This window comes from Pocillopora damicornis, chromosome 10 (genome assembly GCF_964200805.1).
Source record: "Pocillopora damicornis chromosome 10, jaPocDami1.2, whole genome shotgun sequence".
NCBI classification, from domain to species: Eukaryota; Metazoa; Cnidaria; class Anthozoa; order Scleractinia; family Pocilloporidae; genus Pocillopora; species Pocillopora damicornis.
In genome coordinates, this window is record NC_142679.1 from 16,060,830 (window position 1) to 16,088,757 (window position 27,928).

The 27,928-nt window shown below is 38.5% G+C and overlaps 1 protein-coding gene across 1 annotated transcript; it reads left to right on the top strand.

Moving 5' to 3' along the window:
- Positions 1–27,864, top strand: LOC113679331 (uncharacterized). Its single transcript, XM_027196286.2, has 41 exons — positions 1–543; positions 727–883; positions 5,177–5,204; positions 5,515–5,674; positions 5,986–6,078; positions 6,291–6,354; positions 6,611–6,709; positions 7,144–7,244; positions 7,384–7,426; positions 7,651–7,746; positions 8,049–8,167; positions 8,572–8,724; positions 9,003–9,089; positions 9,950–10,033; positions 10,636–10,800; positions 11,184–11,301; positions 11,756–11,850; positions 12,423–12,506; positions 12,647–12,768; positions 13,359–13,428; positions 14,479–15,101; positions 15,565–15,679; positions 16,096–16,251; positions 16,549–16,635; positions 16,790–16,851; positions 16,955–17,099; positions 17,430–17,642; positions 18,569–18,880; positions 19,668–19,820; positions 19,991–20,158; positions 20,762–20,842; positions 21,388–21,474; positions 21,771–22,109; positions 22,941–23,231; positions 23,531–23,619; positions 24,179–24,302; positions 24,396–24,479; positions 24,585–24,709; positions 25,322–25,430; positions 25,910–26,082; positions 26,674–27,864. Exons 1-41 carry the CDS (start codon positions 220–222, stop codon positions 26,804–26,806), a joined length of 5,931 nt encoding a protein of 1,976 aa, XP_027052087.2. The 5' UTR covers positions 1–219; the 3' UTR covers positions 26,807–27,864.
- Positions 27,865–27,928: the final 64 nt, after the last annotated feature.

Here is a 27,928-nt window from a genome sequence, read left to right on the forward strand (position 1 = left end):
GGGAAAAGTGTTGACGTCATGTCACGGGGGTGAGGCCGACACATCTCATCGGAGTAAGTTCCTTAAGGACTCGTTCAGAAATTATCGCAATTGGTGGGTTTTTCTTTATTTTGCCTTTGTTGGAGACCAGTTTGGAAAGCACGGCTTCTTTGGTATCGAAAAATAAGTTTAAAGTGTTGTTTGCTGAGCTCGGCTCGGATTTAAACGCTCATCAAAAACATGGAGAATGAAATGAAATATTTGGCCGTCGATCGGGCAGCCATTGCTGATCCAGCGGCCCAAGCCAAATGGTCAGCAAAGAAGCTGGTGTGGATTCTTGACGACGAACATGGATTTGTGGCTGCAAGCGTGAAAGATGATAAGAAAGACTCAGTGGTTGTCGAATTAGAAGGAGGAAAACGAAAGACTGTGAACAAGGATGACATTCAAAGAATGAACCCACCCAAATTTGAGAAGGTGGAAGACATGGCTGACTTGACCTGTTTGAACGAAGCTAGCGTGTTGCACAATCTGAAAGACAGATACTTCTCTGGACTTATCTATGTAAGTGATTTATTATTTTTGGCTCTATTGGTTGGCTTTGTAGTAGTAATACTTTGTTATAACATGGCGATTTGAGTCATTGGTCTCACCGGAAGTTTAGTGTGCAAGTATCTGCTTCACACGACCACTTCATTCAATCGTTGCAGTTGTAAGCGCTAACTATTGATTGATTCTTTTTCACAGACGTACTCAGGTCTTTTCTGTGTCGTTGTGAACCCTTACAAACGCTTACCTATTTACACGGACAAAGTAGTGGACATGTATCGTGGAAGGAAGCGACACGAAGTACCTCCTCATATCTACGCTATAACAGACAACGCGTATCGAAGTATGCTTCAAGGTAAAGTAAATCAGGGTTTTGAACAAACTTTCTATTTTATGCAATCAATACTGCTGCGAAAACGCTACTAGGCAGCGTTTTTGCATGCCCAATGATTTATTCAACGCAAACAGCCCTTGAGATTAAAATATTGGACAACCATCCCAGTGTACCAATTATCATTTTTCTTCGCTCACCGCCTGGGAGATGTTTGTTATATTTATTTTCCGTATTCGTTGCCCAGCACAATAAATTTTTCCTTTTCCCTCTGGCTGAAGTTTTAAAAATCAGCTTAATTTGCTGTCAAGTTTCAGACCTTGCTGTCTGTCTCAAAATTCAAGGTATATTTACGTGCCTCTCGCCGAAGTTATCAAAACAGTGTCATTCAGGAATGAAAATGTTAATGATTCGTTTTGAAAACATCCCTTTGTTCAATGTGTGTTGATTCTTAATAGAAAGGTTATACGTCGACGTTCAAGGTCTTTTATTCACCGATCGACTTAATTTCTCTGCCTTTTTTGATGATATTCTCAGTGGGCATTTCTTTACCTCAGAGCACGTCTATTCTGCATCCCTTGTTAATAAATATGTGTTTACTCTGTTAGGTGCTGGGTTTACTTGTTCTATTTACCATGTGAAGGGGTTTTCGATTCAATTTGTTTTCCTTGTAGGCGTTCGTAATGCACATGACCCGTTTCATGATGCTTGTAGATTTCCTCTCGTTCGCGAAAGCTCACGCCTCATGGAAAGCAAAACACGGCTTTCGAGGGAGTTTTGAGTTTACCTAAGCAGCCTTCAAGAATGAATATCTCCACTGAAGTTGCCCTTTCTGTTAATTATTTGAACTACAGACCAAATGAAATAGTTTTTGTTAAGGGGGGAGGGGGGAAATAAACCCACTAGTGGATGGGCTTTTGATTCCCACCAATCATTACTGAAAGTCAGCATTGTTATTGGGGACCAAGCTACTTTGGACATAAAAACCCTTGCAAACGTGGATGACTTTTGTTCTTAAATTTGCATTCAAGAAGTCGGAAACTAAGGATTGATATTAAAGTTTTTATGCAACTTGTGTACTAGTCGCAGATATTAGCACTTAATAAAGGATATTGTCCTAAACAAAGTTTTCTTTTCAAATCATGCTGTTGAAAATTCTTTGTAGGGGTACCTGGAATTTAAGTTTGATTCTGTTATACAATTTGCAAACACACAGGGCTTTTGTTAATGCCTTGTCTTTTGAATTTTTTTTCCTGTACATGTTCCAAGTTGTTCATCATCATAGTTTAAACATTCAATGTAAATTTGTTGTGATGAACAAGGTCTGGTTATTGCCCTGGTTATCAAATTGAGTCTAACTGATCATGATTAAGATAATAAACTAGGTAACGCCCTAAAGAAAGAAAAGCTTTTTCATTCTCTATCGTGTGTGGTACTTTTATGATCTTAGCTCTACTTTTGCCATCCATTCTTAATATATTCAATTTGCCATGTAACAATGGCACTGGAATGACGTTTGCAAGTTTTAAGGAATGTTATCAGCATTTGGTTTCTTTATTCAGTACAATGACAGAAGTTTAAAATCCTGGTGAGGAGATGTAATTGTAATCCAGTAAAATTTATTAACACAAGTTTTGACAGTTTCAAGAATTGCTATATTTTTGTGTGTGTTTACTTTACAAATGGTACCACTGTGACGTTTATAAATGTTATTTTATTTATGATAAGTGGTGTGTTCATTTTCATGAATCAAGTCAAAATTTTAAACCATCTAATCTGTGTTTGTCTCCATTTGACACATCTTTCTAATGCCACTGTGCTTTTGTAATCCATGTCTAACCTTATTCCAAAAGTGTAGTTCTACCTATAATGTTACATTTCGAACCACAATCATTGAAAATGTAGCATAGTTAATATTTGCATGAGACAATTTGAACTTTCATTAAACGACATACAATTTCCCTTGGGTTAAAAGAGACAGTTTTTGTTTAGATAAACATTGGTATTGCTAGCAATTAAGATAGACCTGTAAGGGGTATTCTTCTTCTAAATTGTATTATTTTTGCTTAGAGTTATCTTGTAAGATTGTAGAATCTTTGAATTCAAAGTGCTGTGACCACTACATCATGTGTTTGATGGCATTACATGTGGTGAACTTTCCCAATGGTGTCAAATGAGCATACGATATCCATAGAATTTTGTAATCAGACATACAAATGATCACACTGAGCCTCGCGAAAGCAGAACGATTTTTTTCTCTTCAGAGAGTCATTACAGTTAAATCAGAAAGTTTGGCCTTGTCTGTTATCATTTATATGGGTGTACCACACTTTTCTCCTTTATGAAATTTTGTTAACAGATAAACATTCCTGGAGATTTCATTTTTCTCCTGGTTCTTTGTAAACATAATATGCCAATGTGTCCAAAATGAACAAATTAAATTATCTGAACTAAATATACTTCAAAGGAACTGAAGGAAACTTTTCAAATTTAATATCAGTTTAAGAACATCTCAACCTACATGTATTTTTAGCATCAAGTTTCTTTTATCCTTATTCTTTCCATATGTTATTGTTCTGCTATAAATAACTTCTCAGTTGGAACTATTTATTATGGGAAAAGTTCCAAGTTTGAGTAATCAAAAATGTATTAATTTTTTTTTAATTATAACTTACAAATATAGAATTCAGTAGAAAGAAAGCCAATCTGGTTTCTTGAACTTAAAGTTGAATTCCTAAAATGTTAACTTTTCTGAACCTTGCTTTAATTGAAAACACAATTTAAGTATCTTTTGTTATTTCTGCTGGACAACCTTGTTTTGACTCTTGGAAACTGCATAACTTTTCCTTATTTGTTCTATGAAAATTGTTAAGCTGGTCTCTGCTTGGACATGTTCTAGGTCTTTCAATTTACTCAGCTATTTGTTCAAAATGAAATTGAAATACAGCGTTTATGTCATTAATTCAGACTGATGAATACCAGTAGAGACATGTGTGTTGTTAATCACAAAAACATACCAATCTGTTTTTAATTAAGTCCAATTTTCATCATCTGAAATCCTTTGCAGCTTTTTTGTAGAATGTTTTGGTTATTTAGTGAGACTGTGGAGATTTTTTATCAGCTTAGACAAGAAAATTTCAAAGCAGAGCTGAATTTTTTTTGTCAATGTTAGATTATGCCTTTAAAGTGTGTATGTCCTGGAACAGGAGAAGGAGAATGGCATTTTTGTTGTTGTTGACCGTTTCTGTGTTGTTAAAAATTGAACCCCTATGAAATATTTTGAACGTTGTGCTATAATGCATCTGAATTTAACTCTTACAAAAAAAAATAAGTTTTTTACTGAAATGTTCATAAATTCAGGTCTATTGTATTTCTAATGTCAATTCCTCATGATCTTTCATATCAGTCCAGGGGTTTCAAAACAAGCCGGTGATAGCTGGAGTTCTGCTGGCTACTTGACAACATGTTGCCAGTTGCTCTGGTCAAAGTAGTTACCTTTTGGCCCTAAATTAACTCTTCACAGTTATCTACCTTTGCAGAGTCTGACACCTTCAAAACATTTTGAAATCCTATTTACATTGGCTGGTATTTCCTTTACAATCATGTAAAAAAGTGCTCATGCTTGATGTAATCAGTTGTTTCAAACATTCAAAACAAGTGAAATAAGCTCAATTTGGCTCAAGGCATCTGTTAAATATCCTCTGTTAAATCACAAGAAGAAAACTTGATTAAAGTTAATAATGAAGATATCACTTGATGTAATATATGAACATGCCATTTTTTAAAATCAGTTGTGAAATTGAACTATCAAAACAGTATTTCACAAATGTGTTCAATGTCACATGCAAAACATAGGGCAATTGTGACTTTTGTGTAATTTTATACTTGTCTGCTGCAAACAAAAATTTTTATTTTGTCACATCCTCTTATAGTCAACTTGACAAGCCAAATTTGTATCAACAACTGTGAATTTTTTTATGAAAGACGTACATGACACATTCATGTTATTTTGATATTGTTGAGAGTAACTGCTTGTTGGTCACCTTTCTGAGGAGACACTTTACTGACATAAAAATATAGGAATGTACTTAACTTTAAATAATAAAGTAACCTTTTATAGATACAGTGTTTTGTAACCTAGACATGAAATAGTAGGCCATTTAGAAAATTGATAATCAACAACATGTCTGATGAAAATATTTGTTGAATATCAAGTGTTTTCTCATGACTGAGCATTGTTCCATCCATTGGTAATCATTATTTCTTAATTTTATGATCATAGCTGGGCATAACACTATATTCTTCACTTTTTTCCAGACCGTGAAAACCAGTCAATTCTCTGCACGTAAGTAAAACATTATTTTTTGCTTTTTGCATGTTGTAAGTGATTTCTTTAAAGAGACCTCATCTAGTCAATCAAGAAGAAGGAAGGTTGTTATTAACACCTGAAAAACAGATTGGCCATTTGATTTAATCAATAAGCACTTTATAACTACATGTAGCTTGTCTGTATTGTGGATTGTATTTATAGATTTTCATACATATGTAATCCCGGCCCAAACTCCTCTCTGTGATTGGTACCAAGGTAGCTGCTTGTGTAATTACATTTCAATAGTTAATTTCATGTTTTGATTCCTTTTCCAATTTTTCTTCAGGGGAGAGTCAGGTGCTGGGAAAACAGAGAATACCAAGAAAGTAATTCAGTACTTGGCAACAGTGGCTGGTCACTCACACAGCAAAACAGCACAGACTCCGAAGAAATCTGGTTCAACTAGTTCAGCTGTCAGCACAAAGATTGGATTATCTGGAAGCCAGGTAATTATCCTCTAAATGCACATGTTGTGTAAAACCTAATTTTGTTCCAAGGGGAAATAAGAAAAAAAACTGTGGAAGGTGAAAGGAATGCATTTGGTAAACTTACCAAGTTGAGAAGATACTGGTTATACTACATGCCTATTTTTAAGCAGAATTGATTGTAGTTTAACGGAGCATTAGATTTTTATATTCCATGTTATAAAATCTGAATCGAATCTTTTATTTTATCGGCTCAAGAAGGACTTGCTTTTAAACTAGTCCAACTTTGATGGAGCTTGTTGAATAAAGAAGATTTGTTTTTATTCTTGCAGGTGGAGTTGGAGAGGCAACTTCTTGCCGCTAACCCCATCCTTGAAGCTTTTGGAAATGCTAAGACAGTGAAGAATGACAACTCATCACGTTTTGTAAGTCTTCCTTACAGAGCGCGCCTAGTTGAAGGGAGAACTTGAACCATTCAATATGACTATGTCATATTAAACTGTTAATTGTTTTAGTTTAACTATAGGTACAGGGTTTGTAGTGTTTTGGCAGCTAATTTGTTACTTGAGTACATTTTTTGCAACCTGTTAGATGGGGGCAATGCTTAATTTTGTGCTGTTTGACTTTGTCCTTGCAGGGAAAGTTCATTAGAATCAACTTTGATGCATCAGGATTCATTGCTGGTGCCAATATTGAATCTTGTATCCTTGAAAAATCATCTGTATCTGTGAATGGTGTTTAAAATGAACAAAAGATGTGATAAAACTTTCTTTAACAGAGAATTTGTCACAAGCATGGCACAAAGAAAAATATGAGTTCCTGGGAAAGCATAATGGTTACCTCAAATCTTCTAGTTTTGCAGTGATTTTAATGCTCTATAACTAAGCTGCAGAGATCTTTGTGGTGCAATAGGCTATTACAAGGTTCACATGTTATTTATCCTTCACTCATGATAAGACCTTCTTGAGAAATCACGTGCTGTGCGACAAACGCCAAACGAGAGAAGTTTTCACATTTTCTACCAAGTCCTCAATGGTTTGGACAAAAAGGCCAGAGGTAATAAGCTTGTGGTTAACAAATAATAGAACTGAGAGCAAACTAATAGGGCATGATTTGTGACCTGCAATCAGGTATGCGATTAATTTTTTTTTTTCATGTTTCCTTCCTTTTCTGATGTCACCTTTCAGTGACATTATAAAGACCCCAAAACAGTAGTTTTGCTTCCATAGCTTTTCACCAAAGTGAAATATTTAAAAAAAAAAAAAAAAAAAAAAAAAAAGATATCCAGGAGCTTACCCAAAAAAAGAAATACATATTTGGATAAACTGCAGCAATTTATTGAAATAAGACAAAATGGATGGTCTGTAAGAATGGAATTAGATACTTACAAGGTTTGTTCAACCTAGACTGCTATAGGACCATTAATTTTACAGAAATGTTAAGGAGGGTATGCAGTTTGTATTAGATACATCCATCTTGTTTTATTGCAGCGGACATGCTGTTTCAAGATGCAGGCTCATATAATTATTTGAGCAATGGTAATTTACCAGTAAATGGTTGGGATGATGCAGCAGACCTCCAGGATTCTTTGGTAAGTGATGCACTGCAAATGTAGCCTTTTAGAACTAGTTGCTTCTCCCAATGACTTGCCAAAGCTATTTGCACTGACTTTTGCAAGGATGCCTTTTGCTAATACTGCTGGAATCAATTATTTTTTACTTCTTTTTCAGGCTTGCATGAGGGACATGGGAATTCCAGAGGATGACATAAATGGTGAACCATTTGTTTTGTATAAACTTTTATGTTTGAATTTGTTGATATACATACAACCATAGTAAAGAACAGAACCATAACTTATAAAACAATGCTCCTTCCCTGATTTGTTACATGCCTCCTCTTCCTACATGCCTGCGCATTCACATTACTCCCTCCCTTGTGCTATTATCTTTTTATGTTCACTATTTGAGATCTTGGTATTTGTGTTCTGTCCTCCTTAGCCCTTTTCCGTGTAGTGTCTGCCGTTCTTCAGTTTGGCAACATGGCTTTCAAGGAAGAGAGAAGTTCAGAACAAGCCATAATGCCAAGCAATGAAGGTTAGATTTTTTTTCAGGATATTTAAGAGGAGGAATTTATCTTTCCACACAATACTGTAGTTTCAGTTCACTGCAAAAACCTAGCAATGTTAGCACTTACACTGCATTTCCCTCCTGTCTATAGTAAAGAAATGTTTTATTTCCTTCTACCTCAAAGCCCATTCATAATTCCCTAGTCATCCATTCAACCAGCAGAGCAAAGAGTTACATTAAAAATCAACCATTAAAGTTGCTTATGTAAGTCTAAGCTTTCTCGGGTAGTGATTGATGTACATTTTTTGTATACTCCCTCTTGCTTGCAGTTGCTCAAAAAGTTTGCCATTTACTTGGTATTCCTGTTACGGAATTTTCCAAGGCTGTACTGAGACCAAGAGTAAAAGTTGGCCGTGACTATGTACAGAAGGCTCAAACGAAAGCCCAAGTGAGTAATTCTGTTGGAAAACTTTGATTAACTGGAAGAGAGCTGACACTTCTCTGTTTTACCATATTTCCATCAAGAGTATGTTAATTGACAACTAATTCAGTGGGATTCAACAAATTGCATGCCAGGAGTAAAATCTCTGACCAATTTTTTGTTATATTCTTGGCAAAAAAACTATTTTTTTTGTTTCTCTCTAGTATATACTGTAAAAAATTATTCACCTTCACTTTGGTGAATAAAAGTTAAATGTCAAGTACCCTTGAACTCTTTTTTGTTGTTTTGTTGTTCTAATAAGGTATAAACTGACAGGCATTGTTATGAACGTGTAATATTTTAATCACATTTTAGGCTATACATTAGTTTTGAGCATTTTTTTTTTTAATCTGAGTTTTTTTCCTTTACAGGCAGAGTTTGCCATTGAGGCTGTTTCTAAGACTCTCTATGAAAGAATGTTCAAGTGGATTGTGCTCAGGATAAACAAATCCCTGGACAGAACCAAGCGAGAAGGAGCTTCATTTATTGGCATCCTGGATATTGCAGGATTTGAAATCTTCCAAGTAAGCTATGCATCAGGAAATGACAAACAAATATTAGAATGAAATGAAACATGAATTGAGTTAGTATCAACTGGTGATAGAATTGCAGAATTTTACACTAAGTTCATTGGGTGAACCCTTTACATTTGAACATCAGTACATGTATGCAAGTTCTCCTTATTATTCTTCATATATTTCTTATGGTACTTACAAAGAGAATTTGTCTATCAATCAAGAGTATGTTTGTGCAGTATTCTCTTACTCATTTCCTAACAGTTTTATGTGTATTTTTCTTTTAGATGAACTCTTTTGAACAGCTCTGCATCAACTATACCAATGAAAAACTGCAACAGCTTTTCAATCACACAATGTTCATTTTGGAGCAGGTACTGTCTCTAATTTTCTGTGAGTTTCCTTAGATGTTCCTAGTTCTGCTGTATTTGACTTTCTTCAGCTTTTAGATAAAAGATTTAAACATGAGTTTTATGCATTTAACTTGCTTTGAAGTGGTGGGTTTGGTAGCGACAATGAATCCAAGAGTCTTGATTTTGAACCAGATATGTGTAGGCAAAGTGTTGTTTGCAAAGGTCTTCCACAAAGTTCTTTTGTGTGATGTTTCATGACCAGAAAGGGATTTTTGTCATTATTACACCCATTTTGAAATCAATGGTGGTCCCTGTAATCTGATTGGCTGTAATTGATGTGATTTATCCATGAATCGCACTATTTTTTTTATTTAAATCACATCTTTTTCCCAGGCAATGAGGAGGCTACACTAAAAACGAAACGACCAATCAGATTTCAAGGCTTGTTTAAAGTAACCGATCAAATTGCTGAAAAATGAAAGACAAAGAGTATCATGTGGCAAATTTTGCAACTTTTGTTTCCAAAACTCTTACTTTTTCCCCCCAAGAGATGGATGAATTTTCAGACCGGCTCAGTACTGCATCAATAAAATGTTTGAACTGACCAAGTCCTGTATTTGGGCGATTTCAAAATGGATTTAATAAAGTGGTAATTGAACCTCGTGTTGTGTAATTTTGGTCTGAAATCATACTTGTGATTTCAAATCGAACTCGCGCTGCACGCTCATTTGATTTTGAAATCACGCGTATGATTTTAGCCCAAATTGCACTCCACTCAGTTCAATCACCATTATTTGCTACAACTGGACCTTACAATACTTAACAGTCAGTGCCTCTATACTCTGATGTGATTTTGGGTTTGATTTAATTTTCAATGACAGGAAGAGTACAGGAAGGAAGGAATTGAATGGAAATTCATTGACTTTGGACTGGATCTGCAACCCTGCATTGATTTATTGGAGAAGGTTAGTGTGACTTGGAAACAGCCAGCTTAATTTGTTTAAGTTTGGCATGTGTATTGTGTGGTGTCTTTAGTTTATAACCTGCTTTGTTTGTTTCCACTGCAACCGATGTTGTTGTTCTTTAAACATCACGTGTGGCCCAAATTTAAGCCTGTCAAACAATACATTGAACATGGTATAACAGTGGCAACTAAAGAAGAAGAAATTTGGTTTTATCAACTGGGTTGATAATGTAAATTGCCCAAAGAGTTTCTAAAGCTGACATTTCAAAAGTTAGCTTTTTGTCAGAGCTTTAGAAACTCTATGGTGGCTGATTTACTTTATCAAATCGCCCGCCTCATTTAAAGAAGAAGTTACATGTATGTATATTAAAAATTGTTTTTTGAAACTGACCCTACTGTTGGGTCAAAACGTTTTGCTTGTTTTCGGTGGCAGGCTTTATTTTAAACAGCAATACGGTGCTATGAGCTGTATGTGTTAAGAAAAAAAAGAAGATTATGTGTTAAGAAAAAAAAGAAGATTCTTTAAAGAGCTTCTCCTTTAGTGTTTAGAAATCCATAATTACGTGTTTTTTACCTCATTAAATTGTGATGTTTTATTTACAGCCAATGGGATTGATGGCTCTGTTAGATGAAGAATGCTGGTTTCCAAAAGCCACAGACAAGTCATTTGTAGAAAAAGTTATCAAGGAGCACAGTAAACATCAGAAGTTCAAGATCCCAGAGTTCCGCTCTGAAGCTCATTTCACGGTCATCCACTATGCTGGCAAGGTAAGTTGTGTCTTTGATGTTGAAGTTTAGTAGGAATGGTCCTGCAGAGTTAAACACTACTCTCCTGTCCTTAGTTTAAATCTAAAAAATGACAAATTTTTTAGTTTGTTGATAGGTGAAAGGTCCTTTGTAGCAAAATAACATTAAATCTTTATTTAACTCGCACAAATACAACTCCGTTTTGTTTTAATCGATCGAGGAAGAGAGGAGCCTGTGAACGAGGTTGCAAGGGTTGATGTTTTCTTGTTAGTGATGGGACGCAAGACGAGTAACCGTCACGTGACCACGCGTCAGGTAACCGCGGGGTGTGTAAACTAGAGTTGTGCAAGTCAGAATATCCAATAGATTACCAATGTCATTATTTTGCCTATTTTCTTATACAGGTTGACTACAACAGCAATCAGTGGCTGATGAAAAACATGGACCCCCTCAACGACAACATCATTTCTCTGCTGCAGAATTCCTCAGACAATTTTGTTAGTCTTCTTTGGAAAGATTCAGGTATGGTGACCCTGAGTCTGAATGGCTCAGAAAATCACTCGCTCACCCCGGGTTTATTCGGGCACCTCGCGATAGGGGAGCGGTAGAATTTTCCTTCCAATAGAAGGGGCGGGGAGGGAGCCTTTAACAAGCATATCACTGGCATTTGGGGCATATCGGGTAGTTTTACCTAAATTAATTATTAGTTTTTCAACAAAAGTTGGGGAAGGTTGGGGGGTTCATTTGCACTCTTCGAGACTGCACCTTCTATAGCTGAGCTCTGGGAAAGGAATAAACTATATATTTCTCTGTTAATAACGTTATGATTTTTACATGCTATCAACATAGTTCTTCAGCGAGTAATCGACTCGCGACGAAGGAGTTTGACTGAAAAAGATTGCTCCAGTGTGTGTCTGTTCTGTTCTTCAAGTTCTTTGTAGTGAACAAAATCTCTTTGCGATTTGCTTTTTAACAGAGAACATTGTCAGTATGAATGCAACTCAGAGCGAAACTCCGTTTGGTAGTAAAGTGCGTAAGGGAATGTTCAGAACTGTCAGCCAGCTGTACAAGGTTTGTCGGGAATACTTGTACCTCCGGAACTAAATGAAATGAGAACGCACTGTTTAACCAGTGATTGGTTTTCCCTTGTTTATTTTTTCTGAGTTAAATTTGAATCATCTGTAACCCTTTGAACCCTAAACGTGAAAAGAATCCGGCTATTTTCTCCTCACAATATTACCCCTGAATCAAACATTGTAGTCACCAGAAGAAAAGAAATGATCAGCAACTGTAGAAGCAATCGATTGTTTACCAAATGCTCCTTGCCAGCACTTTGGAAATGTAGAGAGGATAGTATGGAGACTATGTATACTGATGTTATGGTGTAAAGGATTAATGATCTTTCGTCTTTAGTTAATATCTCTATTCTGCATTTTAGTGGATGGTTTTCATATATATCGTTTAACGTTTTAATCAGTGGTTGTTTCACGGTGAAAGAGCCAATCTTTTGTAGTTTTACACTTTTCCCCGTTTTGAAAAGAAGGATTGTTAGACCTCCGAAATGGCTTATTCGCTAGTTGCATTTTTTCGTACTGACGAGATGTTCTTTGCATTTATTTTAAAACTGATGTTTGTATCTTCAGGAACAACTAGCCAAACTGATGGTGGTTCTTCACAACACCAATCCTAACTTTGTGAGGTGTATTATTCCAAATCACGAGAAAAGAGTGAGTACCCATTAAATGTTTAGGCTAGTAACGTTAAATGGCGTTGCTCTTTAAGTTGCAACCTTTAAAATACTGAAGGCAATTATCATATGAAGATTAAAATTGTTAATGGACAAGAAAAATGCTCTTTCTGCCCCTAGGCTGGTAAGATTCACGCGCAGCTTGTACTGGACCAACTAAGGTGTAATGGTGTCCTGGAAGGAATTAGGATCTGCCGACAAGGTTTCCCGAACAGGATGCTTTTCCAGGAATTTAAACAGAGGTATGCAAGGCCTTTATTCAATTTTGCATCATGAAAACTGATAGGTACGCGTAGCCGTGATGCCACTAATTGTGTCCTCAATTACTGTAACCGAACTAATGATATTGTTCTCTTATCTTTTCCTGTTCGTGTGAGGAGCTTTGTCCCTCATCTGCCGCACCAAAAACAGTTAGATTATACTTTGACACCCTGAAAATAACGCCTTGACTGATAATGCCCTTCCCATTGAAAACAACGAAATTATTGGATCAGTGCCAGTATTTTAGCGACTGCGCTCCAACCCCTCCCCTTACCAAACATATACCTTTTTTCTTTATCAGTTGACTGTTATTTGGTTCGGGGAGGGGTGGGTGTGCAGTTACACAGATACTGACATTGATCTTTATCAATGATAGGCGAGGAGTACTGCACATGACTGAGAATCCTACGAATGCCGTACCTAATTATCATCTTTTGTACCAAATTGCTTTTTTGAGACTCCCTTCCGTTGCCTCGCAATGGGGTGGGGTAGATACATTAGAGGTCCGGTGTTTGAACTGGGCTTACTTCAGTTGGGAAAGTCATTACATATACTTCTCATTACTCCTCAGATATGAGTTGCTGACACCAGGAGTCATTCCTAAGGGTTTTATGGATGGAAGAAAAGCCTGTCAGAAAATGGTATGTCGATTTGCCGATTTCACTCTTTTCATCAAGTTACCTTACTTCTTAGTGCAATTTTCAATTGACAGTTAAAAAGATTTTGGTACAGCATTTATCTGCCTAACTTTTCGCTGTCGTTGGTCGAGAAGATCCGCGTCATCTATTCAGCCAATCAATTTCGAAACTAAAAACCAATCGCGACTTGTCACGCCATTTCCCCTGCGCTTGAGTGAATCGTTACTTCCTTTTTTCCTGCACTTGTGGCGGCGCGTTACTTCATTTTTCCCGCCCTTAAGGCGACTTGTCACTCCATTTTTCCCGCGCTTAAAGTAATTCGTCGCTCCATTTTTCCCGCCCTTAAGGCGACTTGTTAATCAATTTTCCCTGCAATTAAGTTAACTTGTCAGTCCATTTTTCCCGGGTTTTCCCGCGTCACTCCATTCTTCTTACCCTTAAGGCGACTTTCCAATCGATTTCCCCGTAGTCAGATGACTTATCGCTCCACTTTTCCCGTGGGAGTTAGTTTGCTTTTTCTTTGCCTCAAACCCTCATGGGTCTCTGTTATATTCACCTTGGTGCCTTTTGATGACTGTGAAAAAAAAAAGATGAAATAAAGTGGATGTAATTAACACAAAACTAGCCAGTGATAAGCGTTTCGTTTTTCTTGTCCGAGAAGCAGTGTGCAGCATTTACAGGAGGCGAGTTCTGGTCAGTGATTAACCGCCCACCATTTTTTTTTTTTTGTACTGAAAAAAAAAGGAACTTCCAGCATCCTTTAGGAGGAAAAGAAATGAGAAAAAGCTCTCAATTTCTAAGTTCAACTGCACTATATTTGTCTAAAATGATTTTTATTGAAACGACACCCCAAGGTTCGCTTTGTTTGGAGCTCAATGAGGTGTTGTATTTTTCATCATACTTTACAAGTTAAAGATTTTAAAACGCTTGTATTATTTTAAAATTGCGTACGATAACATTTTGAATTATGAATAGGGCACCCGTAATATTGTTATGAATTTAAGAAATGTTTCCCAAGAGTTCTAACAATTCTTATTCATTTTTTTTTTTCAGCTGGAGGTTCTCGAGCTGGACACGAATTCTTATCGTATCGGCCAGTCCAAGATCTTCTTCAGGGCAGGTGTGTTGGCTCATTTGGAGGAGGAACGTGATCTGAAACTGACAGAGATCATCACTGTTTTCCAAGCCTTCTGCCGTGGGAACATCGCAAGAAGGCACTACAACAAGCGGGTTCAACAACTAAGCGCTATTCGCGTTATTCAACGAAACTGCCTCAGTTACCTTAAACTGCGCAACTGGCAGTGGTGGCGCCTATTCACGAAGGTGAAGCCGTTGCTCAACGTGACCAGGACAGACGAAGCGCTTCGCGAAGCTCTCGACCTGAAGAAAGCGAACGAAGAGAAGTTGGAAAAGTCTGAAGCAGAGGTCACCGAGCTGAACAGGAAATTCAGTCAGGTATCTGAGGAAAAGAACATCATGCAAGAGCAGCTTGAAAGAGAACGCGACGCCTTCCAAGAGGCTGATGACATGCGTCAAAGGCTGCAGACCCGAAAGCAGGAGCTAGAAGAATTGTTGAACGATCAGATGGAGCGATTTGACGAAGAGGAAGAGAAGGTTCTTAGTCTTACCGAAGAGAAGAAGAAACTGATGAAGGATATTCAAGACTTGGAGGATAGGTATGTCTGTTTTAAACTGTCCAGTTTGAGAGAAAAGTTATATAGTAAGGTTTGACAGGCAGTTGGAGTCCTTTTTGCCAGGAATTGTCTCGCGTTATGCAGTTAAATGAACTCTCGGCTTTTCAAAATGTGCCCGTAATCTTTTGGTTCAAGAAGCATAACCATAGTAACTGCGATTGTGTGATGATGACGAAAATTGAATACTCCCTGGTGTTGAACCCAGGCCCTGCTGAAATTATCTTTGCCCTTGAACCACAGAGAACTCGTAGGTGAGCGAGGCATATGTATCAAGACAAGATTCCGTATTGTTTAAAGGAAAATGGGAAATTTTCAAGGGGGAAAAGAAACGATTAGGTCAACCCTATTTAAAGCACCAACACAAGGCCCGACCACAATAGTGGGTGCTCCCTACGGTGTTGCATGTTTGTGTGTAATCTGTTTTCCTGTTTTGCCTCTTGTGCAGCTTGGAAGAGGAAGAAGCTGCCAGACAAAAGCTTCAGCTTGAGAAGGTCTCTGTTGAGGCCAAATTGAAGAAGCAGGAGGAGGACCTGACTTTAATGGAAGACTCCAATTCTAAAGTATGTTTCTGACAACTTTATTGAGAGTCACGAGACAGTAATTTGCAGAAGGAAAATCATTTTTTTCAGATTGTGCTATGATCTCTCCTCGGCACTCTTTCTTTGATCAAGTATTGTTTCCGTCTGAATCTTAACCCTTTAACTCACATAAGTGACCAAGCCAGAATTTCTCCTTACAATATCAATGCAATATCAACCAGATAAGTGATGAGAATAAAGAAAAATATCAATCTGGGGATAATTAGTTTATCCAATACTAAATTCTCTGAACTAATATTACAAGGATTGTATGGTTGACAGTAAGGAGAATGATAAATTTGATTTTTGAGTTAAAGGGTTAACGTCACACCTTATCTCTCCCGGGAGAAACCCTTGTGTTGAGTCTGTACTGACACGGTATGCTTTTATTTCAACAGTTGACGAAGGATAAGAAATCCTTAGAAGACAAGCTACAGGAGACAAACCAAGCTCTCGCCGACGAAGAGGAGAAAGCTAAAGGCTTGGCCAAACAGAAAGCTAAACAGGATGCTCTCATTGCAGATCTCGAAGAACGATTGCGAAATTCAGAAAAGGTAGGTAATTAGTTGGTCCAAAGGTGATATTGATTTTTTTTTTGTCAACGTAAAACTCTCTGTGATGGAGATACCGTCAAGAAATTTCATCTCTCTCGGAGTCTGTCCTATTGAAGGGATAATAACGATGACGTAACGGTACGGTGTCACTCTAGGTTGACACTGTAGAAACAGGTCCGTAGTGCGTACGCACTGTATATCGATTGGCAAAACCAGTACAATCTTGGATTACTTTCGACACTCAATTGGAAATGTCTGTTTTCCAGAATTTGATTGCTTATATTTATGTCATGACAGGCTTGCCAAGACTTGGAAAAAATCCGCCGAAAGTTAGAGGCTGAACTCGCTGATGTACATCACCAACTGGAAGAAGCCAAACAAACGGTAAGAAACTGACGTCATTGATTGTGGTATATGCTCAATGACATGATAAATCAATGGAAAACGGAGGAGGAAATCGGTACACATTTGTAGATTCTGAGTTCATTTTGGTTCTGCACTATTTTACTGATATAATAATATTTATTTTGTGTTAAAGATCCAAGATCTGGAGGCGACCATTCACAAAAAAGACATGGAATTGAATGACTTGAATGCCAGGTACGAATATTATCATAGTGATGCTTTTTTGTAAATAAGCACATTGGGATTTGGAGCTCGTTTTAATGATGTAGATTGAACGTTTGGTTGGTGTTTCTTTCAGGGCTGATGAAGAATCTGCCAGGAGAAGTGAGCTCGAGAAAACCAAGCGAGAACTGGACAATCAGTTGGAAGAACTGAAGGAGGATTTAGAGGCTGAGAAAAGTGCGAGGACAAAGGCTGAGAAACAACGGCGGGAACTCGGGGAGGTGAAGAAAACAGATCCTTATGCTGCACTCTGCAATAAACTTTTCGGGTTTCAGTCGGTAACATAAGAGTACTCGGGAAAAGGAAATTCCGATTGCTCCTTACAGAATTCGAACTGATGATCTTCCGATCGCTGCCTGAATGCTCTACTACTGAGCTAATAACGTAGCTAGTCAGGGTATTATTATTCGAGGTTAAAAAAGTTATGACTGTGCAGTGCCAGATCTAGATGTTCAAGGTTTCATTGAATACGGTATTTCAGCATCTCCTACTGCAGATTCTGCTGTATTTTGTGCAACACAGAGGTTCAGTTTCAAATTATTTGTTTTAAGGAATTGGAGTCCCTCAAGTCGGAACTCGAAGAATCGATTGACACCACTGCTGCTGCTCAGGACATGAGGAACAAACGAGAAGATGAGCTGATGAAACTTAAGAGGAGCGTGGAGGAAGAAACTGTAGCACACGAGGCTGCCATGGCACAACTTCGGCAGAAACACACTCAAGCAGCGGAGGAACTGAACGTAGAACTGGAAACAACCAAAAAGGTAACATTTTGTAGTGTTCTTCAAAGAATTTCCATTCTTTGTTTATAATCGCCATAGCAGAGCCGGAAGACGGTGAAGTCTTTCTAACAGGTCCAAGAGGTTAAAACAAATTCTAGTTAGAGGTACACGTTTCGTAGAGAGTCTTGAATTCTTGAACCATTGGGCGTAAAGGAGGTCAAGGTTTGAGAGCAAAGGACGAACCAAGAAGTTTTTTTCCTAAGCTTAACCCTTAAACTCCCAAGATCTGATTGTTAATTCTCCACTGTAGCTGCTACACATTTCCTTGTAAATTAGTTATGAGAACTTGGTGTTAGACCAAGATAGCAGCTTCTACCTGATAAGTTTGAATATTCTCATTACCTGTTTGCTGAAGAATGTATGGATATTGTAGGGAGAAGTTTTATGTTAATCACTTCTGGGAGTTAAGGGGTTAAGCATAACATAAGGAAGAAGAAGTTTTGGTGCAAACCCTGGACAACTTCTCTTCTTCTCTCGCAAAACTCTTAAATTTTTATACGCAGAAATGTTTGGGAACCACCTAATATTATCAACGCTCAACGACTTTATTCCCATAAATAATTAATCTCGAAATGCTAGCTCAGTGGTTGTCTTAGGTACTCTCGCTGTTTTATTTCCTTTCGTAATTTCTCTACCATGCTTCCTTACCCCTCTTTTCCTTTAACCTTTTAACTCCCATGCGTGACCGAGGCAGAATTTCTCCCAACAATATCAATACAATATCAAGCAGACAAGTGATGAGATTAAAGAAAATAGTCAATTGAAGGAGCGACAGTTGATCCAATACCAAATTCTCCAAACTCACGTAATAATAAATGAATGGAAGACAGAAAAGAGAATTAATAGTGAAATCTTGGGAGTGAAAGGGTTTACTCGCTAAAGGTTCTCTCCGTCCGTTATATTCTCAGGGCAAAGCTCAACTTGAAAGAGCCAAGGCACATTTAGAGGAAGGCAACGCGCAACTGAAATCCGAAGTCGAGGAATTAAGCAGTCGAAAGACCGAGGCTGAACGCAAAGTGAAAGTGTTGGAAAACCAAGTCGCTGAGGCGAACGCCCGGCTCACCGATGATGAACATCACGTCAGTGAGCTACAAAGTGCCAAAGTTAAATTACAGAAAGAGATGGAAACGGCAAACGCTCAAGTGGAGGAACTTGAATCCAGGTGTTCGAATGCAGAGAGAGCGAAGGCCATGCTTGAATCGCAACTTGTAGAAACACAGGTAAAAACCGGGATTATTGTCGCGACTTCTGGTTGTCCAAGAGAAGCAAATTTACATTTTGTGTAAACACGTTTTATAATTTAACCCTAAAACGTGTTTACCATATTCAATTAAATGTCGTTTCTTTGTGCCGAACGAGTTTCCGAAGTGGTTTTTCTCAGCTTGCTAGTTGGTACTGAAAATGAAAAATAAAACAGTAAAAAAGGTAGTAAATTAGGGGCAACATGAATATTGTTCGTGATATTGCGTTGGCTCAGTGGTAAGTCTATTGCGCACGTCACTGGCATCAAATTTCTCCGCGTTGTCACCGGTTGCAAGTTTCCTGCGCTCGGCTCCGATTTGTTACGTGGCTTGATTGGTTTATTCCTTAGGTGTGATCGTGACTGGTCAGTTATAACAACTTGGAAGGTGACAAGAAATATATATCAATTTTAAGCAAATGAAGATCATCGCAGTATATACTCAACTTAAGCAGTTGAGAAATAAGGCCTGAAAAAAATTCAGGCCTGAACGGGAATCGAACCCATGACCTCTGCGATACCGGTGCAGCGCTCTAACCAACTGAGCTATCGAGCCAACTGGGAGCTGGTCAATTGTGAGTTCGTTATATACCCGTAGATGGAGAAGGTTATATTATTATGACTTTCGCCATTATTATGACGCCATTATTATGACGCCATTATTATGAAATTATATGACTTTCATGTATACTTATCAAATATATATCAAGTTGTCTAAAAACTTCTTGACTTTTGTGGTAATGCTAAGAAAATATTTTCTTTCTCAGGAATCTTTATCAGATGAAACCCGCCAAAAACTTGCACTTAGCAATAAACTCAAAGATTCTGATGCAGAATTAAATCGCCTGCAAGATCAACTCGACGACGAAGAAGACGCCAAGGTCGCGCTTCAGAAGAGCCTCTCCCAAGTTCAAGCGCAAGTGAGTGAATGAAGAATCTTCTTTTACTGAATTATTTCTTGGAAAAGTTTAAAGATTTATTATTGGATGTATGTGTGGCTCAATTGCCGTTTCAATTTCGTCCGTTGCAATTTGGATTGCTGAAGAACCTATCTATTTATTTATTTATTTATTTTAATTTCACTTCTCAGGTCGGAGAACAAAAGAAACTTGCGGATGATCGCTCCGCACTTCTTGAAGAGGCCGAGCAGGCCAAGAAAAAAATGGCGCGAGAGGTTGAAACCCTACAAGCACGTGTAGATGAACTAAGCGCCAATAACAGCAAACTGGAGAAAACTAGGAAAAGATTGCAAGATGAGGTCAGCGATAGGCTTAGCAATATTGATTTTACTGTTGATTTGAATTTAAAAATCTGGTCTTAGAAGGGTTACTTGGAATAGATGGCAAGCTGACGTAGTAATTAGCTTTATAACAGCGTTATTAGTGTAGGCTTGGATCAACAAATCGGTTCGTAGAGGGGCTATGAACGACAGTCGATAAAGATTATTATACATTAGACTTGCTGTGAAAAATCTGATTGGTCGAGAGCATTCAATCAATATTCAATAGCGTGTGAAGTTGACATGATAATGTAATAGCTGCCGAAGATATTGCAGTTATCTTGTCGTGTTCAAAGTCTCTCTAGTTTCCGAGCCCTTCGTCCTTGTACTGTTCTCGAACTTTTGCAAAATCAGAAAATATCTTCTTTTGCAGATTGTTTAAAAAATGTATACTAATACAATTATTAAGTTCGGCTTTCGCATGATATCATGCATTTTCAAACCTCGTGTCTGGGTTACCTGCCCCAGCCTTCGGCTTCGGCTGATAACTCATATCTCAGTTTCGACAGTTCATGATATCGACTCAACTTCATCCAATACACATTGAATTGCTTATTACAACATTTACCATTTCTCAAACAGGTCGACGATGTGCAACTCAACTTGGAGAAGGAGAAGGCTCAAGTCAGTGCCCTGGAGAAGAAACAGAGAAAGTTTGATCAGGTTGGTTTAGCTTGGAATTGCTCGCGAGGTGTTTGACACCTTTTGTTTTCCGCCACTGGCAGGTAACTCTAAGAATACAGATTTGGGTGGAAGACAAAGGATTAATGATGGAGTTAACTACAAGAAGAAATTCAAAATTGGAAAAAAAAGTGCCAAGAAGCGTTTATCCTAGCTGTGAAGTATCGAAGATTTGCCCACAGGCTTAAACTTATGAACAACGTCTTATTGTGCAAGGTTTGCTTTGCGCATACAGAGCCTGGATGCCACAGGCGACTAAGTTTTGTCATAAGATGACTCTTATAGCCTTGATAAAAGCGTTTTAGGAACTGGGCGGTCCAAACTCGCTAGAACAGAGCCCTGAAGCAACCAGAGATTCTTTTCAAAGAACAAAGCTTTGAGCTCGTGAAAGTACTTCAGAGTACCGCTCAGCAGGATTGCCATTTAGGGTTACGACCACGGACTTGGAAATAAGACAGAAATCCTTAGTTGTTTTTCATTTGATCTGAGAGAGAGATTGTTATTGTGTCTTTTCTTCTATATTGCAGTTGCTCGCAGAAGAGAAAGCCGTTTCTGAGAAGAACGCTATGGAAAGGGATAACGCTGAACGAGACGCCAGACAGAATGAAACAAAGGTATGTGTCTCCAGTTGTCCTTTCAGTGATCAAACTTTCATTTCTTTGTACAATACCAAAAAATTTTCGGGTGGGCAGGTGAGCAGAACAATAGAACTGATCAGCAAGCTGGAATCCTCTGCCAATGTATCATTTTTACGTCCCCTAAACCAGTGTGATTTGGAGTTAATGTCTCACTAAAGCTTTACTTTGCTTTCTCTATCGCTGCAACGAATTGTATCACAATCACGTCTGACAAGTGTGCCACGGTTTCACGAACTACTTCTTAAACCATTCGTGTGCTGTTATTTGTCCAGGTTATCTCTCTCACGCACGAATTGGAGGAGCTTCAAGAGAAGCTTGGAGAAACTGAAAGAGTCCGCAAGGCTGCACAGAATGAACTCGAAGCCATGATGGAAAGCAAAGATGACTTCGGCAAAAACGTGCACGAGTTGGAGAAGGCTAAACGGTTGTTAGAAGCTCAACTCGAAGAGAAGAAACAACAGATCGAAGAACTTGAGGACGAGCTGCAGATCACCGAGGATGCCAAGTTGAGGATGGAAGTCAACATGCAAGCCGCCAAGACTCAGTTTGATAGAGAACTGGCTGCAAGGGACGAGCAGAACGAAGAGAAGAGGAAAGCGTTACTCAAACAGGTGGGCATTGCTATCATAATAACTCATGACCGAAAATCACAATTATGACTAAAATTCTTTCGGGTTAGCCTTGCATTTTGAAATCTTAAGACCTGAAAAGGTTTATTTATTTCAGTAATCAATTCAATTGCGGATAGAACCTTTGACTGTCTTAGTTCTCCGTTCCATGTTTTCACCATTTCATTCCCAGAGGTGATTACAAGTAACTCCTTCACATGTCTAGAATAGACAAAACGATGACGATCATTGTGACCTAAAATGGGAGGGGTGGGTGGGGTGGTTTAACGTGATAAAACACTAGACTACCTCACGCAGTTAACGAAGAAAAGTATGAAGCAATTTTCAATTACTTTGGTTTTGCTTTACTCTGCTCTGTGATTGGTCTAGAAACTTACATTTCCTTCCCTCTTACCTATCGGATGACAAACTAACAGCAATAGACCTGTTTAGTTTGTCTGTTTTGTTTACCCTTTTCAGGTAATGTGATCATGCTCTAGAGAACTGTTTCCTTCAAATTCCCTCTTATTCACGCGCATATGTACGCATAATTTACAGAAGATAAAGCAGGGAATTCCCTTGCGACCTGGAATGGGTAATCAAAATATCCAAGTTAAGAGGTCTATCGTGACCTTATCGCTCGCGTTTTCCCGCGCTTCTGACGGAGTGCCAGTTTTCACTTTGATTTCTCATTAGGTAAGGGCTATTTATTGATCGTTTTGGTTACTTTGGTTTCGGTGCTCCAACAGCCAGAGTGGAAGGTTTACTACTCGGATCTTGCAAGTTTAAGGGTTGAAAATATCAATGATAATTCGTGTGCTTTGGTTTTTCCAGCTCCGTGAACTTGAGAGCGAACTGGATGAAGAGCGCAAGGGCAGAGTTAGCGCTGCTAACGCTAAGAAGAAGATCGAAATGGATATGGCTGATCTGGAAGAACAACTTGACGCAAGCAACCGTGTGAAGGAAGATGGCATCCGTCAACTGAAGAAATACCAACAGCAGGTTAAGGATATTCAGCGAGATCTGGACGACGCCCGACAAGCGAGAGACGAGATATCTGAGCAAGCCAAAGAAAACGAGAGGAAAGCCAAGCAGCTGGAGGCTGACTACTTACAAATGCAAGAGGTACGGGGTTGTGCCAGGAAATATGACCAATTTGAACTCCTCTAAAGTTAATCTGAGACAACTTTTATCGCCGCTGAAGTCGCCCAGATAACCTTTTTTACTGACCTCGGTGCTTGCGAGTTTCCATCGTGTCTGGTGATTGGACAAAAAGATTCAGAAAACTGCGAGTATCTGTAGGAAAATTTTACTAGATTTAGACGAGTGTTTCATTCTTCCCATACAAAATTAAAATTTGTGTTCTTGTTGGAACAATTATAGCAACAAGTGTTAAAAGAGTTATCGTTCTTTCTGATTTCTAGGATCTTGCTGCTGCCGAACGAGCCAGAAAGAGTTTAGAATCGGAAAGAGACGAGTTAGCAGAAGAACTAGCGAGTTCAACTCATCTCAGGTAACATTAAAACTGCTCAGAAGAAGTAGCGACACTATCAGCTCATCAGATGCAAGATTAAGGCTACTTGCGAATTTTCCTCTCGTGGCCGATTACTTAGATTTCGGTACTTAGAGTTCTTACTGGCTTTACACTTATTTCGAGTAACCGTGGTGAATAATTGTGTTATTTTTTTCGACTCGCTAAAATGGCGCCCTCAATTTAGCGCACATGGACAGAATGAAGGTGAATAATTAAATAATTTTTGTTAGAACTGAAGAGGAGAAATACCAAATGGCAATTGAATAAAGGTCACTTCAAACGTCCCGAATTTTACCTGGTTTGTCCATGACACAAAATGTGAGGGAAAATGTTTGCATCGCACAGCGTTTTCTTCAACTAGAAAGGAATAAAACTTGTTGTGAAAGATGGCAAAAGACTAAAGTGACTATGAGCTACTGAGGAGGAACAAATAAAGAAGATTGGCTCGGATTGTAAATGAAAAACTTGACCAAACCATACTGTTTACTTCTTCAAGATTCCTCTTCCAGTTGCTTAATTTTTTTTGCTTACGTTCCAGGGGCTCTGCTGCCGACGAGAAGCGCAAACAAGATGCACGCATCGCTCAACTGGAAGAGGAACTCGAGGAGGAAAGAACTCAGAACGAACTGCTGATGGAGAAATACAAGCGGGCTAACATGCAGGTTGGTGGGAAGAGTTGTGACCAGCTGGAATTGATTAATGCTGCTTGAGTCAAGTTGAATTCAATGTGTATTATTTTTATATTACAATAACAGATGGAACAATTCCAGACAGACTTGAACTCAGAGCGAGCTGCATTACAGAAAATGGAGAGCGCTAAGCTGACGCTAGAGAAGCAGGTAAAAGAGACCAAAAGACAGATTCATTTATTTATTAATTCCATTATCTATTAATTTCTTTCTTACTTATTTATTTTGTTAATTTCTGTTATGTTATTCTTTCAGAACAAGGACATGAAGGTAAAACTAGCGGAGCTTGAAAGCCAGACGCGCGCCCGCAATCGGATGACCGTGCAAGCACTGGAGAACAAATTAGCAACATTGCAAGAACAACTTGATGCTGAGTCCAAGTAAGTAACGAAAAAAGTTACTCAATCTTCGATCCGCGATCCTCTAGCATGTAAAAGTGGAGTTGGAAGAACGGAAACGAGGATACTGAAATACGTTTCGGAAAGACGAATCATTTTCGGCAATTGTTTGGCAGCTTAGTTATTCTAATTTTTTCAAAAGTTATTTCTCACTTTTGAGGCTGCCATTACGGTGCCTGGACGGTTAAGGCGGAGGGACGGTAAACGTGTCCGCGTCTTGCTCTGTCTCTTCGCTATTCCGCATTCACTAGATCCTAGTTTCTTTCCAACAAATTTTTAAACAATTTATGTTAATTACGTTAAACTAGAAGGCTGTGAATGCTTTCCCTACGTGTCGAAACGGTTTTCATAAACTGGTGTGATGTTACAGGGGGATCGATGTCAATATCTGAGCAATTGCATCCTTACCCCTTCCCTTCCTAACATCAGTCAACGGATAACAAGTTAGGGTTAATGCTGGGTTAGGGGAGGGGTAGGTGCTCAGATACTGACTTTGATCCAAACTGGGTCATACGTAGGGAGGAAATTGCATAGAAAATGTCAATGTACGTATGAGGCATATTTTGGTTAACCATAATGTGTTCCCTGCTTCAGGGAGCGTTCAACCATGGCCAAGAACAACCGCAAGCTCGATAAGAAGTACAAAGAGGCAGTGTTGCAAGCAGAGGAGGAAAGACGACATGCTGACCAATATAAAGAACAGGTTTGTGTAATAGTAACATTTTTTTTAATTTTTATTCGGCTAAGAAACCGTTCAATCAAAGATTTATCATCAGTTCTGTTTTGGACATGTAGAGAACTTTGTGAAGTCTTGAGAAGCAAGTTACTCTGGTGGAATATTTTTCAATTGTACTGTCTTTTAAGGAGACGTGTGATCTGCGCCCTAAGAGTTAAAACCTTTTTTTGCAACATGCTTTAATTATGTAATATAACTTTTACTCTTTGGGAAAGTTATTTTGAGTTCGTCGTTTTCCCAATTGCAAAATGACAAGAGTGCTTACAGATCTTTGTGGTCGTTCAAAGGAATAGTGACATCAATCATTTTTTTCCAAGGTTACTTTGAGGTCTACCTCGCACTCGATCTTTCCCTCTTTGAGAAGCTCTTTTTAAAAAGAATCCTATTGGAAAATACAAACAAAAGCCTCATCTTGAACATTTTTTTTTGACTCCTTGTCCCTTCAGATGGAAAAGGTAAACACTCGTGTGAAGACCTTGAAGCGATCTGTAGATGAGGCGGAGGAAGAGAACACTCGACTCAATGCCGCCAAACGCAAAATTCAACGAGAACTGGATGACTACATTGAAGCGAACGAGGAATTGACCCGCGAAGTACAAAGTCTCCGGAATAGGCTCAGGTGAGTGCCGACCTTTTTGTTGCCACAATTTGAACCCTTAGGTTCAAAAGTATTTCAGCGTGTGTTTCGAGTTTTGTTTTTTCTTCAGGAACACTTAATTGTGCTTGGGATTCCCATGATGTTGCCGCTTGAGCAAAGACAGATATGTGGTGTGAATAGTCGAAGATTCACCGCATCTTGAGCGTGTGATTCGATCTCACTAGTAATTCTCCTTACTGTCTGTCCAATGATTCTCATTATGTTAGTTCGGAGAAATTGGTATCGACTCAATTAGTAACCCCATAATAGATATTTTTCTTTACTGTCATCACTTGTCTGCATGATATTGTATAGATATAGTAAGGAGAAGTTATGTTTTGGTCACTCACTGGAGTTAAAGGGTTAAACGCTCCGGAAAGGACTCGATTATGCAACAAGTTTCAAATTTAGTTGCGCAATTTGACTATTGGCCTATCCTGTAATCGCTACTTCCTGAACTCCGATACGAAAGGATGGGACTCTTGCAAGATTTTAGACTTGAACAACGTTTGCGCATCGCGAAGACCGTTGCATGCAATTCTGAGCTTCTCTCTCTCTCTCTCTTTTTCTCAGGGGCCGCGGTGGTGCAACAACTCGCAGTGGATTCACCACTCCCCCAGAACCAAGAAGAAAGTCTACCAGGGCAGATAGGTCCGCCGACGTAGGGGACAATGATATGGCACCTGAACCAGACGCAGAATCATAGAATCCACCCCCTCTCCCTCCCTCCCTCCCCTCAGCCACTACCTCATCCAGCTTCAATTGTCTCTTTCATTCTTAAATTTATCTCCAAAAGTCGTGACTAGTTCTTTTTAATTTAAAATTTGGTTTCAATTGGGTAGTTTTTGTAAGGAAAATATTCTGTTTGTGAGATAGTTCACCATCAGCTTTCATAGTACAATAACTGTATTACACATTGCCGTGGCTTTGGAGTATCTAAATCGCCTCATAATAAAATACGCTAATCAAGCGAACGAAACTTTGTGTTTTCGGTCGTAGCACAAAATCTCCGTAGTTGAAATTTTTGGAATACTTTGTGTCTTTTGTCAAAGTCTTTCTTAGTTGTGATTTCTGTTCAGCTCTCTACCTCTGACTTGAGGAAATTGCCATGATAGAAAGATCAACATGTAAAGTTTTTAGACAAATTAAAATAAAAGAACTGAGAACTATTTTCAATGAAATTTAAAATAGAGCCTTATCTTAGTGATCGCGGGAAGGATATGAGACCGGGGTAGTGGTACTTCAAAGTGTCCGGGACGATCTGACATAGTTGGCACGGATTTCAGTGTGCCGTTATTGATCTTTATTAACGTAAAATTCAAGGATTTGTGTTATAGTATAGTAGTTTTTCATGAGATTATTGTGCATGGAGTTTTGATATTTACAATCCTTATGACGGTTAGTCTCGTTTGCAGCGAGTGTTACGCTGCAGTAGTGTTGCGTGACCAAGCTTATCGATGCTGCAAAGGAGACTGTTTACTAAGAAGAGCTAACTTTTAAATGTAAACATTTATATTTGTGATGTACTTACTAGTCGATTAGTTACTGGAATAAAAAGTGCAAGTCTGTTGAGGGTTTGCCGTGTTTGCAGCAAATTACATGGCTTGTCACGCAACTCTCGGTAACCAAGTTGTACTGTGAAGGCGGAGAAAGCTGAAACGGACTCTTGTGAGGCCTCTGAGATAAACATCCTAAAATTATCGATAATTTCTATTTTATAAGCTGCAAATTTATGGTGATTAGAATAAAAATTTTGTTGAACTACTGGATTGGTGGTTTTACACTCAAACGACTGTTGTGCTCACAAAGTGCGTCTTTAGGAGGAGTA

What these genes read in the sequence shown, in the direction of transcription:
- LOC113679331 (XM_027196286.2), top strand. Translation starts at nt 220, where the DNA reads ATGGAGAATGAAATGAAATATTTGGCCGTCGATCGGGCAGCCATTGCT. An exon ending in TCTTCTTTGGAAAGATTCAG is followed by an intron (nt 11,302 to 11,755) that starts GTATGGTGACCC and finishes GCTTTTTAACAG; the next exon opens with AGAACATTGTCAGTATGAAT. An exon ending in CAACTTGATGCTGAGTCCAA is followed by an intron (nt 24,710 to 25,321) that starts GTAAGTAACGAA and finishes TCCCTGCTTCAG; the next exon opens with GGAGCGTTCAACCATGGCCA.